Source organism: Diadema antillarum, unplaced genomic scaffold (assembly GCF_040938485.1).
Source record: "Diadema antillarum isolate AM-2024a unplaced genomic scaffold, OU_Dant_1.0 scf00000072, whole genome shotgun sequence".
NCBI classification, from domain to species: Eukaryota; Metazoa; Echinodermata; class Echinoidea; order Diadematoida; family Diadematidae; genus Diadema; species Diadema antillarum.
Genome location: NW_027270961.1, coordinates 175,299 through 192,083, shown reverse-complemented (window position 1 = coordinate 192,083; position 16,785 = coordinate 175,299). Strand labels below are relative to the sequence as shown.

The 16,785-nt window shown below is 38.1% G+C and overlaps 1 protein-coding gene across 1 annotated transcript; it reads left to right on the top strand.

The window, feature by feature from the left end:
• Positions 1 to 4,570: 4,570 nt before the first annotated feature.
• Positions 4,571 to 16,352, top strand: LOC139717173 (large ribosomal subunit protein mL52-like). Its single transcript, XM_071628674.1, has 5 exons — positions 4,571 to 4,621; positions 6,118 to 6,242; positions 6,636 to 6,703; positions 12,918 to 12,982; positions 14,558 to 16,352. The coding sequence occupies exons 2-5, from the start codon at positions 6,145 to 6,147 to the stop codon at positions 14,717 to 14,719; spliced, it is 393 nt and encodes a 130-aa protein (XP_071484775.1). The 5' UTR covers positions 4,571 to 4,621; positions 6,118 to 6,144; the 3' UTR covers positions 14,720 to 16,352.
• The last annotated feature ends 433 nt before the right edge of the window (positions 16,353 to 16,785 follow it).

The following is a 16,785-nucleotide window of genomic DNA, read 5'->3' as shown; positions in this document are numbered from 1 at the left end:
ATAAAAGTGGTAGTCGAAGTGAGATGGGTAATTACAGACCCATATCTATTTTGTCTGTTATTTCAAAGATGATTGAAAAACTCATCTTCAACCAGTTGTATGATTATTTAACTAGAAATGATATCATTAACCCAAATCAATCAGGCTTCAGACCTGCCCATTCTACTATGACTGCTTTACTTTGTGTCACAGAAGAAATGCTCCATATAGCATAGATAAGGGTGAAATGGTTGGAATGGTCTCCATTGACCTCAAAAAGGCATTTGACACAGTCAATCATGCGACACTTCTTCATAAGTTATCTCTCCTTGGTTTGAATTATATTGTGTGTAAATGGTTTAGTAATTATCTCCACGATCGTGTTCAGTATACTTCTATTGACGGCTCTATATCCGAGCCTAGGCATGTAACATGTGGAATCCCACAGGGCTCTACGTTAGGGCCCATGTTATTCAATGTATACATCAACGATTTGCCTGATTGCATTAAGGAATGTAAGGTCCATTTATACGCTGACGATACATGTCTTTATTTACCTGGCAAGGATCTCGGTCAAATACAAAGAGGTCTAAATAATGACTTGTCATGTTTGTCACAATGGTTGGAAGTAAACTCACTTGCTCTGAATGTGAAAAAGTGTGAGGCGATGTTGATAGGTTCCCGAAAGAGGATTAGAAACAAGGTGTTGAGAGTCAGTATTGACGAATCTGAGATTCCCTCTGTTACTTGCTGTAAATGCTTAGGAGTTTATCTTGACCAACATCTTGATTGGAGCCAACAGGTGGATAGGGTGATAAAAAGCACAGTGAAAAGTTTGTATCTATTGAAAAGAATACGATTTTGTATAACTGAAAAAACTGCTCTTGTATTTTATAAATCCATTATTCAGAGTAAATTCGATTATTGCAGCGTTGTATGGGGTAATCTGCGAAAAACGGATTCTGACATTAAGTTGCAAATTATTCAAAATAGAGTGTTGAAAACTGTCCTTTTGGTTGAATCGAGATACTCGACCTCAGCAATCTACAATCGTTTGTCATTAGATATTTTGGAAAAACGAAGATATAAACAATTACTACATGTTATGTATAAAATTTCTAATGGAATGTTTCCAGAATATGTTTTGCAAAAGTTTGAAGAACATATAACAAATTATTTTTTGAGAAACAGTGTGAAGAAATCTATGCTGTGTAAGGTAAAAACAGAAGTCGGAAAAAGAACTCTTTCCTTTAGAGGAGTCCAGTGTTGGAATAGGTTAACTTATGATCTGAAATGTAAGCTCTCTCTGTCCAGTTTCAAACGAGCTCTTGATATATATCTGCTGTAGCCGAAGCAACTGCCCAGGATTTCTCTCTCTCTCTCTCTCTCTCTCTCTCTCTCCCTGTCTCTACTTGATATTGTTGAAATAACATGTTTCTTTAGGGTATTTGCTCCGTTGTCCTTTTTTTTTTTGCTTTACTTTTTTAATGCTTCGTTGTTTTTGTTGCTATACCTGATACTTGTTCATTTCTTTATTATTGTATGTTCACTTTGTATGTATTACTGCTATTTTTATATTGTTCACGGATTTGCAGAAGAACAGCTTTGCTGAAGCAAATTGCCGTGATTAAATAAAATAAACTGAACTGAACTGATGTAGTCGTTCTGATTTGGTATGATTGATTGATTGATTGATTGATTGATTGATTGATTGATTGTATTTCCGCAAAATAAAATATGTATATGACTTCTCATTAGATATTACAAATATATTATTACAAATGTACATAAAACTGCGGCTTGATGGTCCTACTCAGCTCTGCCCTCATGGTGGAGCTGTTCTACCGAGGGGTCCAGAAAAAAACACACTCTGTATATCCAGGGAGGTTCCCACCTCCCTGGTATATCCGACACTAATATACATGTGATATCATAACATGAAACTAAACAAAATTTCTTAATTATCAGTTATTAAGAGCGCAATGTTGGTTCTAAGGAAAGGGGAACTCTTCTTCTTTTCAATGATACCTAACCATGTTGATAATTGTCATGCATGACTGAGCACATCAACTTTAAAGGCAACTATGACAAAATGCACTTTTTCCAAGTTTGCGTGTTATTGCCTGTGAAGGAACAAAGCATGTCTGACTGCATGGATGAGATCTGTCAATGAAAGTGGTCGAATCATCAGGTCACTCAGCCTGCACCACGCAGATTCGTGTTTTACGTATAGGGTTTCTTCGAACGTTTTATGGTCCATAACCTTCAACATGGCCACGTTGTCGATAACTTGGTCCTTCCCATTAAGGCGAAACCATTATCAATTTTACTTTCTTCATATTCAAGACATGGTTTGCCACTGGGAGCTATGTGTTGAATATGAACAGAGAAAATGGATTGTGTGGGTTGGCCTCTGTTGGATCGACCAAGTTTATTGGACGAAAGACCATGTAAATGATTATGGACCATAAAATGGTAGGAGAAAACCTATCACAAACCCTACACACAAATCCTAAACACGAACCTGCATTCGCACAGGCTGGCCTATTTGGCAACTTTCATTGACAGATCTCATCCATGCAGTGAGACATGCTTTGTTTCTTCACGATAACACGCAAACTTGGAAAAAGTGCATTTTGTCATTGTTGTATTTAAAGTCCATGTGCTCAGTCATGCATGACAATTGTCAACATAATTAGGTATCGATGGAAAGAGGAAGAGTTTTTCTTTCCTTACAGCCAACACTGTTGCTCTTAATAACTGACAATTAAGAAATGGCAGCCCTCCAAAGTTGGATTACCTTTTTTTATATACGCTCTGTATAACGAAAAGATTTACGGCAGTAATGAGTATATTGGATTTGGGGAGAACGGGAATACCAATAGAACGAAGATTGGGATATGGCATATAAGAAAATCTTAATTTATCTCTTTTAAATAAGAAGGATAATTTTTTTTTTCCTGGTCTTAAATGTCATCATGCATGAAGTATATATAAGTAATCTTTACGCTGGGATTCTATAGTTTGAAGGTTCACTAGAACATGAATTTCTTGATTTCAAACATGTTTATAACAATATAAGGGATTATTCGAAGAATTATTCTAAATGCCCTATGAGATATTTTTCTAATTCATCTGTGTATATACTTTGTCGCCGATGAGCCATATCTGTATAATCAAATAATGGGAGAATCAAAGTCGTATATAACAATAAAGTTGAAGTATTCACATTCTGCGTAAACGGCCCAAAAATTCATATATTAGTTTAACAATGATTCTTACACATCTTACACGTGTATATATCCCATATCAGCTGTTGATCAATCACAACACCAAGGTATTTCACAACATCCTTCTGTTCTATTCTATTTCCAGAACATCTTTGTAACTTTATTAGTCTTTGTCAAATCTTAAATCAAACTTGCACTTTCTTTTTTTTTTCTTTTTACTCCACAAGTGACATGGTGGTGAAATAGAGTTTTGTTGTAATTCTTATCACCATTAGTGGTAGACCTATATAACTACTCAATTTCTATCATTGTATTATCAGCATCATATCATCATTAGTTTCATTATTGTTCAACGGTTATTGTTGTCGTTATCATCCATAGACATAATTGTTCATGCAGCCACGGATAATTATATAATTAGAAAACAATAAATAATGACATCAAAGTTTCAAACGTGCCAAGACAAGAGAGAAGGGATGGCAAATTGAAGTTTGCTTAAGCCATTTATCCCTTTAAGAAATCCTTGTTTCCTGCCGATAGTTGCACCCTGGGTAATCAGAGGGGAACATTCGCTATAGGTTCAAGGTTCAATGTAAAAAAAAAAACCAACATTTTGAGCAATAGTCTTAATTGTGTGTTCTGTGTGGTGTGGATAGTGTGTGTGCGTGTATTTATGTGTTTATGGTCTTCATTTTCCATGAAGAAGGTACAGCTTAATTATAATTTACTCATTGTATATAATCATGATATGTTTAATCAGTGTAGTTTGTATAGCGACCCACTCACAAAAGAGCCGACCAGCTCATAATACACCCCCCCCCCCCCCCCCCACACACACACAGAGACTTTGCTCGACTAATGATGATGTGATATGATGGTATGTGTAATTATTTTAAAGTTTCGGTTGAGATGAGGGGGTTTCTTCAGTATAGGTTTCCAACTTTTTTGTGAGATAGATAGACTCTAATGAGAAACCTCTTATGAAATTTGAAAGAGCACTCTAATTACGGGCCCTAGAAAACCATTCATATGTAATTTGTGTATCTTTATGAATGTAATCGCATTTTATACCCGTATGGTTTCTTTTTTTGTGTGTGTTAGATAAACTTGACTTTATTTCATTTATCATACCGTGATAATGTAACACATTGGGCGTTCCGTAGCTGCGATTGTGTACTAACGGTGCACCAAGTTGCGGTGCACACATGCACACTGTGTACTAGTACTAGCGTCTACACGTTTGATCCAAGTGGTGGTACTGTACAGCGACGACAAAATTCTCTGCACTGGATGGAAGTGCTCCTCCTTCAATGTTGTTTAATGACCTCTAGATATCTAGTCTAGCATCTGAAGACGTCTCGGAGTCGGCTCAATACAATCACAACAAAGGACACCAAAACAGTGTCATTGTGGTGAGTTCACCAGACCTACATCTGATCTGGGATTAAAGACTGAGACTGACTCATACGACTGAGACTGAGTGAGAGGGAGAGTCGAGTCCGACCCTGCATCGCTTCCTTTTGGCTGTCCCCTGGCCTGGTCCTTGGTTGGGGCATGTCTGTCTGTGTCTGGGTAGTAAGAAAAGGGATGATGGAAATAGATCTAACAAAATTAGTTTTGTAGTGTAGAAGTGGTTTGCCTTAGTCTTTTTATTTTGTGCAGGCGAGAGTTGGTAGCTTTAGGGTACACTCCACTGAACAGTTGTGCCCCTAGTTTCGTTTTCCATACCTGTGATTGAAATAGTTTCCACGATATTTTTAATTTTCTGTCTTTGATTACAAGTACACAATCATTTTGAAGTTTAAAATATTGTTTTCGACTTCTTCCTTTTCACCTTTTCTTCAAGTGTATGAGCCAGGGATTGTTGATATATGTGTAGTAGAGTAATTTCAATATGTACGTATTCACTCTGTCACGGAGGCAACATGTTTGCCACTGTCATGAAATAATTGGGACAAAGCTGTGCCTGCCTGCGGCTCATCCAGTAAATGTTTAGCTCTGACTGATGTGTGACTGACTCAGTGTGAGCTGAAGTCGTGGCTGGTGAATGAAGGTGGGCGGTGTTCATAACCAGTCCATAATTAACCCATTGAGGACGAGTCACGAGTAGACTCGGGAAAGCGTCTGTGGGAAATGCGTGTTGTAGCAAAATGAAACCGTCCTCAACGTCAATCGTCAGATAGTGCAATAGTGCATCATTGTGATCAGTGAGCAAAAACATACAGTACAATTATCAATAGTTAGTAAGAGAAATTGATATTGGACTTGATAGATATTTTTGCACAAGTAGTAACGGAAGGCACCTTGAGAAACAATGGAAGAAGAACCTCATGTTTATGGTGTCTGCGGAAAAAACTCCCTTTACTGTAGCTTTAGCAAACTCTCCTGCTTCAAGTAGAGTTGGTTAAAGAAAAGGAGTGTGTAAGGATTGCACATAGGAGAGGCTACATTTTGCCAGGGTGTGCTGCACCTGGAGAGTCACATGTACTCATATTGTGCTTTATGTGCAGTATATTTTCAATTTCATGGTGTTACAAATTTTGTGAGTTGACAGATATTCATGAAAATGTTGCCCAAAGTGACAAAAAGATATATTCAATATACAGGCAGTTGTTTACCTTGAAACTGAATTTATGTCTCCAAGATGGGAAATGGCTGATAGAGAAATGATAAAAGACCCCAATAATAGACAATGATAATAATAACATACCCTTGTAAACTAAATGATAAATTTCACCAATGTGGTTCTTGATTGTGAATACAATGACTCATGATATGGTTTTGGAGTCCCAATTGGAGAGATGTTAATTATTGACACTTTTTCCAAGATGATGCATCTGATTCATTTTTCAATAGATATTATCCTGAAGCCCATCAACTGATTTGAGGTATTTGTTCCTTTGTTTAGACTACAGGACATCTAAATTCAGCCAGGATGTTTAGTGCTGTGAGGCTGGTTACTGGAGGCATGCCAGCTGTGAGAAGGATCACCAGCAGCTGTGTGTATTCAGCAGGAAAAACATGGAGAGAAAGGCAAGTTTCATTGGTTGCTGAATATGAGTCTTTCAATTATCGGTCATTATCATTCAGGTGCACCATTGCCAACAAGATAATATGCAATGATTAAACTGCACAGTCAAAAAATGTTTGTCCTTTTCTAACTTCTGTTGGCATGTTAAATATGCTTATAACTACATAATATGATCAAAACAGCATATCAGTAAGTGAAATTCATCAGAGACAAACGTTTAAAGCTTCAAAATTACATAATGTTGTGCCAAAGCAGAACTCTGATATCAATTTCATGTGCAGGAGAAAGCTGTAAGAAGCCTTGAATGAATACTTTAACTCATTTAAGATTGATCTAAGTTGCAATTAAGTATAATGTGTAACTCGAATAATTCTATTACTTTCCTGAAATTTCAGACAGGGCCTTGCAAGAAGTGGTAACGAGTATGGACCTCTGACTGACCGTCCTGATTGGTCGTATGCAGGTGAGATTCAGGCCAAGGACCAGGCATATGGTCAAAGAATGCCAAGTCAACCAGATGATTGATATATAAACCTGCCAACTTTCCTATAATTTGAAAAGAACAGTCATAACTTTGAAGGAAAGATGAAGCCACATCAGACATTTTGTTCATATGTGTTTTCTTGTGTGAGAACTTCAGTTGGCATGTTAAATATGGGAGGGAGGATAGACGCGCGCTTAGCAGGCTGCCGTCTTCTGAATCGCTCTCCTAAAACATTGGCCTTGGAGCAATATTTCGGAAGAAAGACTTCATCATTTATGTATCAGTGTGTTTATTGAACCTCTGTGACCCTGCTGGACTTTGTTGAGAAACATTCGTCTCCGAGTTTTCATGGAATCAGGCATTTTCTTCAACTTGGCTTTCCTATACTTGAACTGAAGTCGGCCATTTACTCGGTTACATACATCCCTATACAAGTAAGTGTGTACCATTGACTTTCATGCTGTGCGAACAAGCTGAATGAGAATCCTTTGATAGAAGAATGAACTTGAGTGGACATAAAAGGAGTGGACAATGACCGTGACGATCGCACACAAGCTATGCGATGCTCTGCTCATTTACCTTCTTGTGTGTCTACACTGCGTTGACTGTGGTGTTAAACAATATGGCTGCCCCCTTACCCCGGATCAGAGCTTCCGTATATCTGTGTCTCGCAAGGGATATCTGAAAGTTCCACTGCGATATTATTCAAACTCAGACGCTACTTTTAATCCTCCACTCATTTGTTGCGGTGATGTGCATCCCAACCCTGGTCCCTCTACTTCAACCATTGATACAGGTTGTAGGATTGAAAGAAGCACTCGCTACCAACAAAGTCTGCACTACACCAGCAGTCAGCTCAAAACCATTGGCTCGGTACAGATCACAGATGTTGCTCCTTCTATTTTAGACAGAATCAAATTCTTGGGCCTACAACGTAATAAACCAACCCATCGTGGCTGCCGTGCTGGTAGGCGTAAGCTGAAACACTATTGCCACCTGATTCAAACTATCATTCGCCCTAACAGGTCAATTTGCTCAATTCGCCAACCTCGAGGAAATTCCACCAATCTCATCAAAATATCGACAACTCGGGGAAAAAAGAAAAATGTCACAAGGTTGCCTTCCGTATACCTGTGTAACGCCCGTTCTGTCAATAACAAATTCGACGAACTGTCTGCAATAATTCTTGACCATGATGTTGACATCTGTGCCGTTACGGAAACGTGGTTCAAACATGACATGCCCCTAGAGCACGTATCCATCCCCGGATATACCATTGCCTCAAAAGCAAGGACCAATCGTTCTGGCGGAGGAGTGGCACTTTATATTAAACACGATCTTCATCCCTTGCAACCAGAGGACGTGTCAGTTCCTGACAACCTTGAGGTTGTATGGATTCGGGTTCGTCCGAATCGTCTGCCCCGAGAAGTCTCATGCATCTTCTGCGCTGTTGTCTATTACCCCCAGCCGGACAACCTGTTAGCCACCCAACTTTTAGACCATCTTCAGTCTACCATCGATCTATTTACAACGAAACATCCAGATGCCGGCTTCATCGTACTTGGTGATTTCAATCGTCTCAATCTGGAACCTTTGCTCCTTGACAACCGCTTCAAACAGGTCGTAGATAACCCAACGAGAGGAGATCGCACATTGGACAAAATAATAAGTAACATCAACAACTTGTACAACAATGTGGTACTTCAATCGCCTGTAGGGCTTTCCGATCATGCTGCTTTGTTATGGATGCCGAAAGGCCCCCAGGTGAGATCTAACGCAACAAAGACTGTCTTCAATAGACCGATGCCAACAAGCGCAATATGTTCCTTTGGCCGATGGATTAGCTCATACGATTGGCCAGAAGTTTTTCTGAGTAATGACGTCAATGACCAGTGCACCGCTTTTTATGACAGGCTACTTGAAACAATCAACACGCATTTCCCTCTTCGTAAAACCAATGTGCATCCTCGCGACAAACCATGGATAACGTGTGAGATCAAATCATTGATTCACCGTCGGCAAGCTGCCTTCCTTCTAAACCACGATGATGACTGGAAACGTTTGCGCAACAGAGTGAAGAGAATGATCACGACTGCAAAGTCTGATTACTACTCCACTCGCGTACAACGGCTGAAAAGATCCAATCCAGCTGCTTGGTATCGACAGATTCGTATCATGACAGGAGGAAGACGGGATGAACCTTTGATCTCAATTCCTGGACTGGATTCTGACGATACCGGATTGATCGCCAGTGCCATAAATGATCACTTCGTGTCTGTAACAGAATCGTTCGACCCACTGACTTCGGAGCATCTTCCTGCGTTTCTACCGGCGTGTGAACGGTGTCCTGATATCTATCCCTGGGATGTTCAAAAAGCACTTTCGAGAATTAAAAGAAACGTTGCTGGTGGCCCTGATAATATTTCCTCCCGGTTTTTACGTGAATTCTCTTATGAATTATCTACACCACTTGCACACATAATAAATACATCTATCCAGGAAGGTGTTGTGCCGAACGTTTGGAAACGCGCAATTGTGATCCCCATTCCGAAAACGTCTCCCCCGTCCCTCGAGAAACTCCGTCCAGTTTCCCTCACTGACCACATTGCCAAGGTTGCAGAAGGTTTTGTAGCGAAGTGGGTGATGAGCGATATGGCACCCAATTTGGACCCCATGCAATTTGGCAACAGAAAGAGCCTGTCAACTTCGCATTGCATCATCAATGTGCTGCACAACATCTATCTTAATGCTGAGAAATCAAAATCATCGTCTACCCTAGTGGTCACCGATTTCACAAAGGCCTTTGACCGGATAGACCACACAACAGCAATAACGAAGCTCGTCCAGATGGGAGTCCGCCCGTGCATAATACCATGGATTGCAAGCTTTCTTTCTGGACGTCAGCAATGTGTGCGCTACAGAGGATTTTTGTCTGACTGGGCATTTCTCAATGCAGGTGTCCCCCAAGGAACGCGTTTGGGCCCTATCATATTCCTTGCTATGATAAATGACGCAAAGCCACTACTACCCATTCGGTCCTACAAGTATGTTGATGATATGACGCTGGTGGAATGCCGCTCTGGGAATGACCAATCTGAGATGCAAGCGGCTGTCTCGTATTTGGCAAATTGGTCGGATGCTAACATGATGAAATTAAACCCTATGAAATGCACGACAATGGAAGTTAACTTCATGAGAAACACGCCACCATTGTTACCCGTATTACTTGGAGATCATCAGCTCGAGTCTGTTGAAACCATCAAACTTCTCGGAATTCTCATCCAAAGCGACCTCAAATGGGAGTCCCACATTAATGACATGTTGAAACGTGCCAATAGGAAGCTCCATATGCTCCGAGTCCTAAAGCGCCATTGTTTACCATCCCGCGATATGTTGACCATTTATGAAGGTTACATTCGCCCAGTGCTTGAATATGGAACCCCGGTGTGGCACAGCGGTATTACGCAGAAACAATCCGAAAACATCGAAAAGATACAAAAAAGAGCCCTCCGCATCATCTTCGGTCGCCAGTACAGTACTTACTGTGATACGCTCGCCCAGTTAGGCATGATCACCCTGCAGGAAAGGAGAAACATGTTGTGTTTAAATTTCATACAAAAAACTCTGAACAATACTGATCAATTCAAGAACTATTTACCTCAGAAACCAAAAAATGAAAGACTTTTAAGACATTCTCAAAAAATACCTGACTTTTTCTGTAGAACAAACAGAATGAAGAGTAGCCCCCTTCCTTTTTTAATTCGTTTGTATAATACTCAATAGAATATGTGATTTATGGATTGTCACTCTCACACCAGCCTCAGCCTCTCTCTCTCTCTCTCTCTCTCTCCCTCTTTCTTTTTTTTTTAATGAGTAGATGTGCTACATTTCTTTCAGTATCCGTTTTTTCAGCCATTTACACTCATCAGCCCATTTGCAACATGATTGCGATTAATCGCCGCTTCCTGCAAATTCACCATGGAAGCGTGTTATTGGCTTCTTTCTTTTGACTAATATTATTCATCAGGGTTTTTTTCAGTCAATTATTTCAGTGCCCTGACTTTATGCAACCTCTGCAGAGAAGAAAGCCCACATCACTTTGCACACTGAACAACAAACCCCCAGCATAAAAAAAAAAAAAGAGAAATCAAACTGAGCTAATGCCTCTGAGAAAATAACAGACGCCATACTAATGCCGAATAGGGGAGTTTATACGCCATAATTGATGTATGTGTAGATATTACCCCTTTTTTTATTTGAATGTACCGTTCGTAGAGCACACAAGCAAAAGTAGTATGCCAACGCCTTTTTTTTTTTCATATATGTGTAAAGCCTGTTTGATTTTATCTCAATTTTTCGTTTCACCTGTCAGAATTTTTTAGTCTTAAACAGACTTTCTGATTTCATTTTGATCACCACGTCACGTTCCTCTGTTCGGTGTCATGTGAAATATGAAATTTTGTATTTTGAATAATCTTTTTGATATGAATTTAGTGTTCTGTTTAATAGTAGTATACTTTTTGATGAATGTAATGTCTGATTTTTTGATTGAGGTTTTGTAATAGACAGTAAGGGAATAAGAAGAGGTTGAAGTAGGGAAAGTGAAGAAGAGGATGGTAAAGTTTATAAGGCGGGGGGAAAGAGAAGAAGAAGATGAGTAGATGAAAAAAAAAACCCACAAAGTTGTGGTTAGTCAGGTCATATGTATGAACAATAGAGATTATTTATGAAAATGAGATAACAACTGATTTTACTTTCATATGTGTAAGATCTGAAAGTTTTTCAAGTGTTTTAATATGAATACGATTATATATATATATATATTTGACAGAGAAGAATATAATCGATGTTTTACTGAAAGTTATATCGCCCATGCACTCTGTGTTTTGTTTTTCAAGTTCAGCCTTTTGCAGGCACGCCGAAACTTTCTCTCTTTGATATAACACTCAACTTTGTTATAAATCGCATGTGGATTCATTATTGCTAAGGTTGGTTTTTTTTTTCTCTCTCCCTCTCTCTCTCTCTCTTTGTAATGATGTGTTTGATTATGGGCCCTCCATCTATTCATTCATTTATTTTTGATTTCATCTCATTTTTTTTTTTTTTTGCTTGCCATAATTTTTTAGTCTGAAGCAGATTTTTTAGATCAGTTTAATTGCCATATTATGTTCCTTTGTTCTGTGTTATGTGAAATAAGAAATTTTATATAGTTTGAATAATTTGACTGATACGAAACCAGTGTTTTATATGATACATTGCAATAGTATTTTTTTGATGAATGTATATTGATTGGTGGTTTTTTTTGTAATAGAGAGTAAAGGGTATTTTGATTTTTAATGATGAAAAATAATAATGTGTGATTATGATAAGGATAATTTCAGGGAATAAGAAGAGGTTGAAGGAGTGAAAGTGAAGACGAGGATGGTAAAGTTTATGAAGAGGGGTAAAAGAGAAGATGGAGGAAAAGAAGATGAGTAGATGAAAAGAAAGTTGATTTTTTAGTAAGGTTATTTATCAAACAAAAGAGATTATTTATGCGAATAAGAACAGAGATGTGAATAATTGTATTTTTTGTTTTGTTGATGGTAAAGGTCAATTTTATTGTGCAATAGTTAATATTTCTAATGTATGTTTGTATATTTGAATGTATCTATGATGATCCTTGTAAAATGTCCGCAATTCAGCCTCCAGGCTGCAAGAGATGTTATTCAATAAATACCTTTCAATTCAATTCAATTCAGAAAGACTCCCCCACCCCCCAAAAAGTTTAGTTTTATTTCAGAAAAGTACAGTCTTTTCATCAGCCATTTTCATTGTGTGGATTTGCTGAGGGTTTGTTTTTGTTTTTGATTTTCTTTACACTCCCTTGCCCCAGACACAAAGGCCAGTGCTCCTGTAGAGTTCTAGTTCTCACTGTTCTCATAGCCCATATGTGACCTTTGACCTCACTTTGCTTAGGCCCACAGACTCTCAGGTCTCCCTTTTATCCTGTATCTTATCTAGCATCAAGCTGTCATTGTCTTTGCCCAATTGGGAATTAATTGTGCACTACACATGAGGTTTTGTTCCATGTATTTCTCTCTCTCTGTTTTCTTTTTCCTGAAAGAAGTTCTTAGTATCCAGCTCTCACATGCTTGTAAAGCAATATCAAACATGATTTCATATTTTCCTGGATGCTTCTTTCATACTTTAGATGGAAGACCAGCTCCTCCAGGGCAGGGTCAGCTGGAGCGAAAAGCAGAGCAGCGTCAGCTAGCTGTGAGTTCATCTGTCATTTGACAACATTTGATAAGATGGATAAGACAGGTCATGTCAGTTCATGTGGTATCATAATAGCTTGAATGTAATAGAGCACTGTCATGGTCACAATTCATACCCCTCTCTTCAAATTATTAACTTTTACTAGCATTCCTAGACTGTACTGTTTTCTCGCCATTTCATTCAAGACTTTTCAATTTGAAATTTGTGGGCTTTTGGTGTACCTGAATTCTCATTCCCATTTTCCAATAGATAACTGCTGAAGACACTGTGCATAGGGTCAGGCATTTTTTCACACCACAAGGCCAAAGCCAATTTTATAACCAAACAAGGCCATTAAAAAATCTTCTGCATGGTTGAAAACCATTGGAATCTGCTACTCCGAAATTATTAGTGAATATTGTGCATATCAGAAAGGTGTCTTTGATTTAAAGGGATGATACAGTATTGGTAGAGATGAGAATTGGGCTTTCAACTTTTTGCGAGATACCATGAAAACACTTATGATATAGTACAGAGCGTACCATGTTAAGAGGAATTCAAAGTTTATTTGATGAAAATCGGGTTTGGAATGACTGAAACATCCAAAAACAAAGTAAAACAAAATGATCGTGATAAAGTGTGGGTCCCACACTTTATTAGAATTGCTCTTTTTTGATATCTCGGCCATTTCAAAACCAATTTTCATCAAATAAACGTTGAATTCTTCATATAATTACATGCTCTCATATTTCATAAGAGGTTTCTCATTATCTCACCAAAAAATGTTAGAAACCAGAAATTAGGTCTCAACCAAAACTAAACTATCCCTTTAACTTACATAAAATATTACAGCGGTCAATCAGTGAAAATGTGAGAGATCATGTTAAAATGTCTTTTTTATTGGGCTTGCACTGATTTTGGTCGTGTTTATAACCAAACAACATTGCCCAACATTAATTTTGCCATTTATCACAATGGCTGACTGGCAAATATTGTATAAATAATTTCCAGAAAATTTATCATAAATGTGTTTCCTAAAGATTCTAAGTAAATGTTCAGAAGTTAGTATTCTACATAAAGGACCGGACCCACTGGCATTTTGGAAGATTTGCATGTAAATTGTGCACAAAATTGGTTTATGTTCGCTAAACATCCGCAATATTCCTGAAACATGCTTGCATGAATTGGCCGACATCCGCACACGTCCGCAGTTATCCGCAGAGGCATGTTTTTATGTTGCCAGGATTTTTTAGCTGCACAAAATTTTGGTTGCTGATGTTTAGCGATACAAACAAAATTTGTGCGCAATTCATACGCAAATCTTCCTAAATGCCAGTGGTACTGGGCCTTAAGGAAGGAGTGCTTTGCAGATGGTTTCCTGTCTATATAAGCTGGTAGGCTGTGTCATTTCATTCCTACCAGGCATGAATTTTCAAATTCTTTACAAGATTAGTTTTTAAGTGAGGAGAATGAAAACAGAGTTCAGCATCAACCGTTGACATTACATGATTTGTTTGTATTTTTTGAGTATATAGCTGTTCAAAAGAGTGAAATAGATAGTGAAAAGTGGCAATTTCTTTTCTTCTGGTTCAGGAGCGCATTGATGTCTTGTCAAAGGAGATGATAAATGCCAAGAAGACGTACAAGGCCAAACTGGAGGCAGAGAGAAGGGAAGAGGAGCAGAAAATGATGAGAAGACTCAAGCCAAAGGGAAGTTCTTGGAAACGAAAAGACCAGCAGAGTAGCCACAGATAGCTGACCCTTGAGATCAGTAAACAAAGACTTTTATTTCTTCTCTGGAAATATTTAAGCAGAGACACTTCTGATCTTCCCTGGGAGCAACTCTATCTTCCTGGAAGAGAGGATGGCTCAGAGGAGAGAATGGGACAGTCCATTCATATTCTTTTTTTTTCTTTTTTACCTCCGCCAAGGGAGGAGGTTATGTGTTCATTACTGTTTGTTTGTTTGTTTGTCCGTGTGCAAAATAACTCGAAAAGTAGTGAACAGAGTTGCATGAAACTTGCAGAAAAGATTGAGAACGACACAAGTATCAGATGATTAAATTTTGGTAGTGATCCAGGAATTTTTGTGGATTTTATGAAGGATTTTCAGTATTTCGGCAGGTAGGGTCAATGAACTTGGGAGTTCAAGCTGCGCATATTTGAGGTTTTCATACATGCATAAAAGTGCGTGCTCTAGTTTCTGCTAGGTCGAGGCGCGCCGCGCAGCTGGAAGTTGATGATGTAACAAAAGGCTTCTATACTATGTATTGGGAAATCGGTGACTTTCAGCATGCATACTTATGATCATGAGTAAAAATCACTCTCTATGGAAACTATTGTACAAGATCAGTGGTGGAAATGAGCTGCTTGGCGGAGGTTTGCGCTCTCAGAGTGCTTCTCTAGTTTGTGTTTGTTTTCATTTTTGTGTGTTTATATGTATGATGCAAGGCTAAGGCTGGAGTTACAGCATTGTGATTATTATTTTTCTTGGAAGAAAAGGATGTTACATATTCATGGTGGCCATTCATACCTATCACCCTAGGGATGCTACCTGCCAAGTTTGGTTAAAATTTTACCATGCAATAAGAAGAAGAGGAAAACATTAAAATTTGGCCCTAATTTGAGCCCCCCCCCTTCCCCCCACACACATACGGCCCCCAGGAGGGACCCCAGATCTGTCATAAACTACAGTTCACAATCTACTCATAGCATTATCTTCGCTCTATCACTTCTGGGCAATTCCATGGTTAGTAACGTTACATTTAAACAAATTTAGATATTTATCGTACTACTAAATCCCCATTTATTAATTTCAAGTCAAAATCATGTTAAAAACATGTTCATCTTTCCCAGGTTTATGATATAGAAAAGAATGAATACAATCCAATAAATATTAGAATTGCTATGGCAAATAAAAGGGCTGGTTAGTAACGTTACGAAAAAAGGACATGACAAAAAAATCAATGTCTTGTAACAAAAAGTTTGCAAAAGTTCAAGTTACCTCAAACAAAGTGTTGCATTGATTTCAATTATTGCATCGTGACAAATGTTCATGCAAATATTTTTAGCAGTTCGACCAATAATTTATAGCTAGACTCCCAAAAACATGGTTAGTAATGTTACGGTTAGTAACATTACATTTGTCCGGAGTAATTTCGCAGGTCATTTCACCCTTTTCTAATTGACAAAATGTCGCATGACTTCTGGAGTGTTTAAATGTATTCATCTTTTACCCTTTAGCAAAAATTTGAGGAAAAAATTTCAAAGGAACCCACTGTAATTTACATTTCAGTGAATTTCAGCATCCCCAGTCCCACATGTACATTTTAAATGGTGGTTTTAGATCTCGCAAAACTAATAAATACGAAAAATAAAATCTACTTAATTTGAAAGCCCTTTATGATTGGTGAATATCCATGGTATTAGTTTATAACTAGATTAAAGAGTAAGATAGAGAGGCACATTTCTTTTATGTATGTCATGTCCATCTAACTGCGGAATTGCCTTTCTGGTTCTCGAGGAGAAGATTTAGAACTCAATGACAAGCAAATGTAGGTAGTTTGCACATTTTGTGCATCTTATGCCTTTGCTCTGTAATGCAACACAAGTTTGCCAGTAAGTGATCATTACTTTTTCAAAAGGAATTTAAGACGGGCTTAGATTCAACAAAATTTCTTATTTTTATAGTATTTGAATATAACTTAAATGTTGAAGATAATTTCTCAAAAAGAATATGCTTCAGAATGTTTGGTTGTCAATATTGTCAAGACATTGATGTACTCTTCAAATTGCAATCAAATTTGTACTTCAAGGTTATTA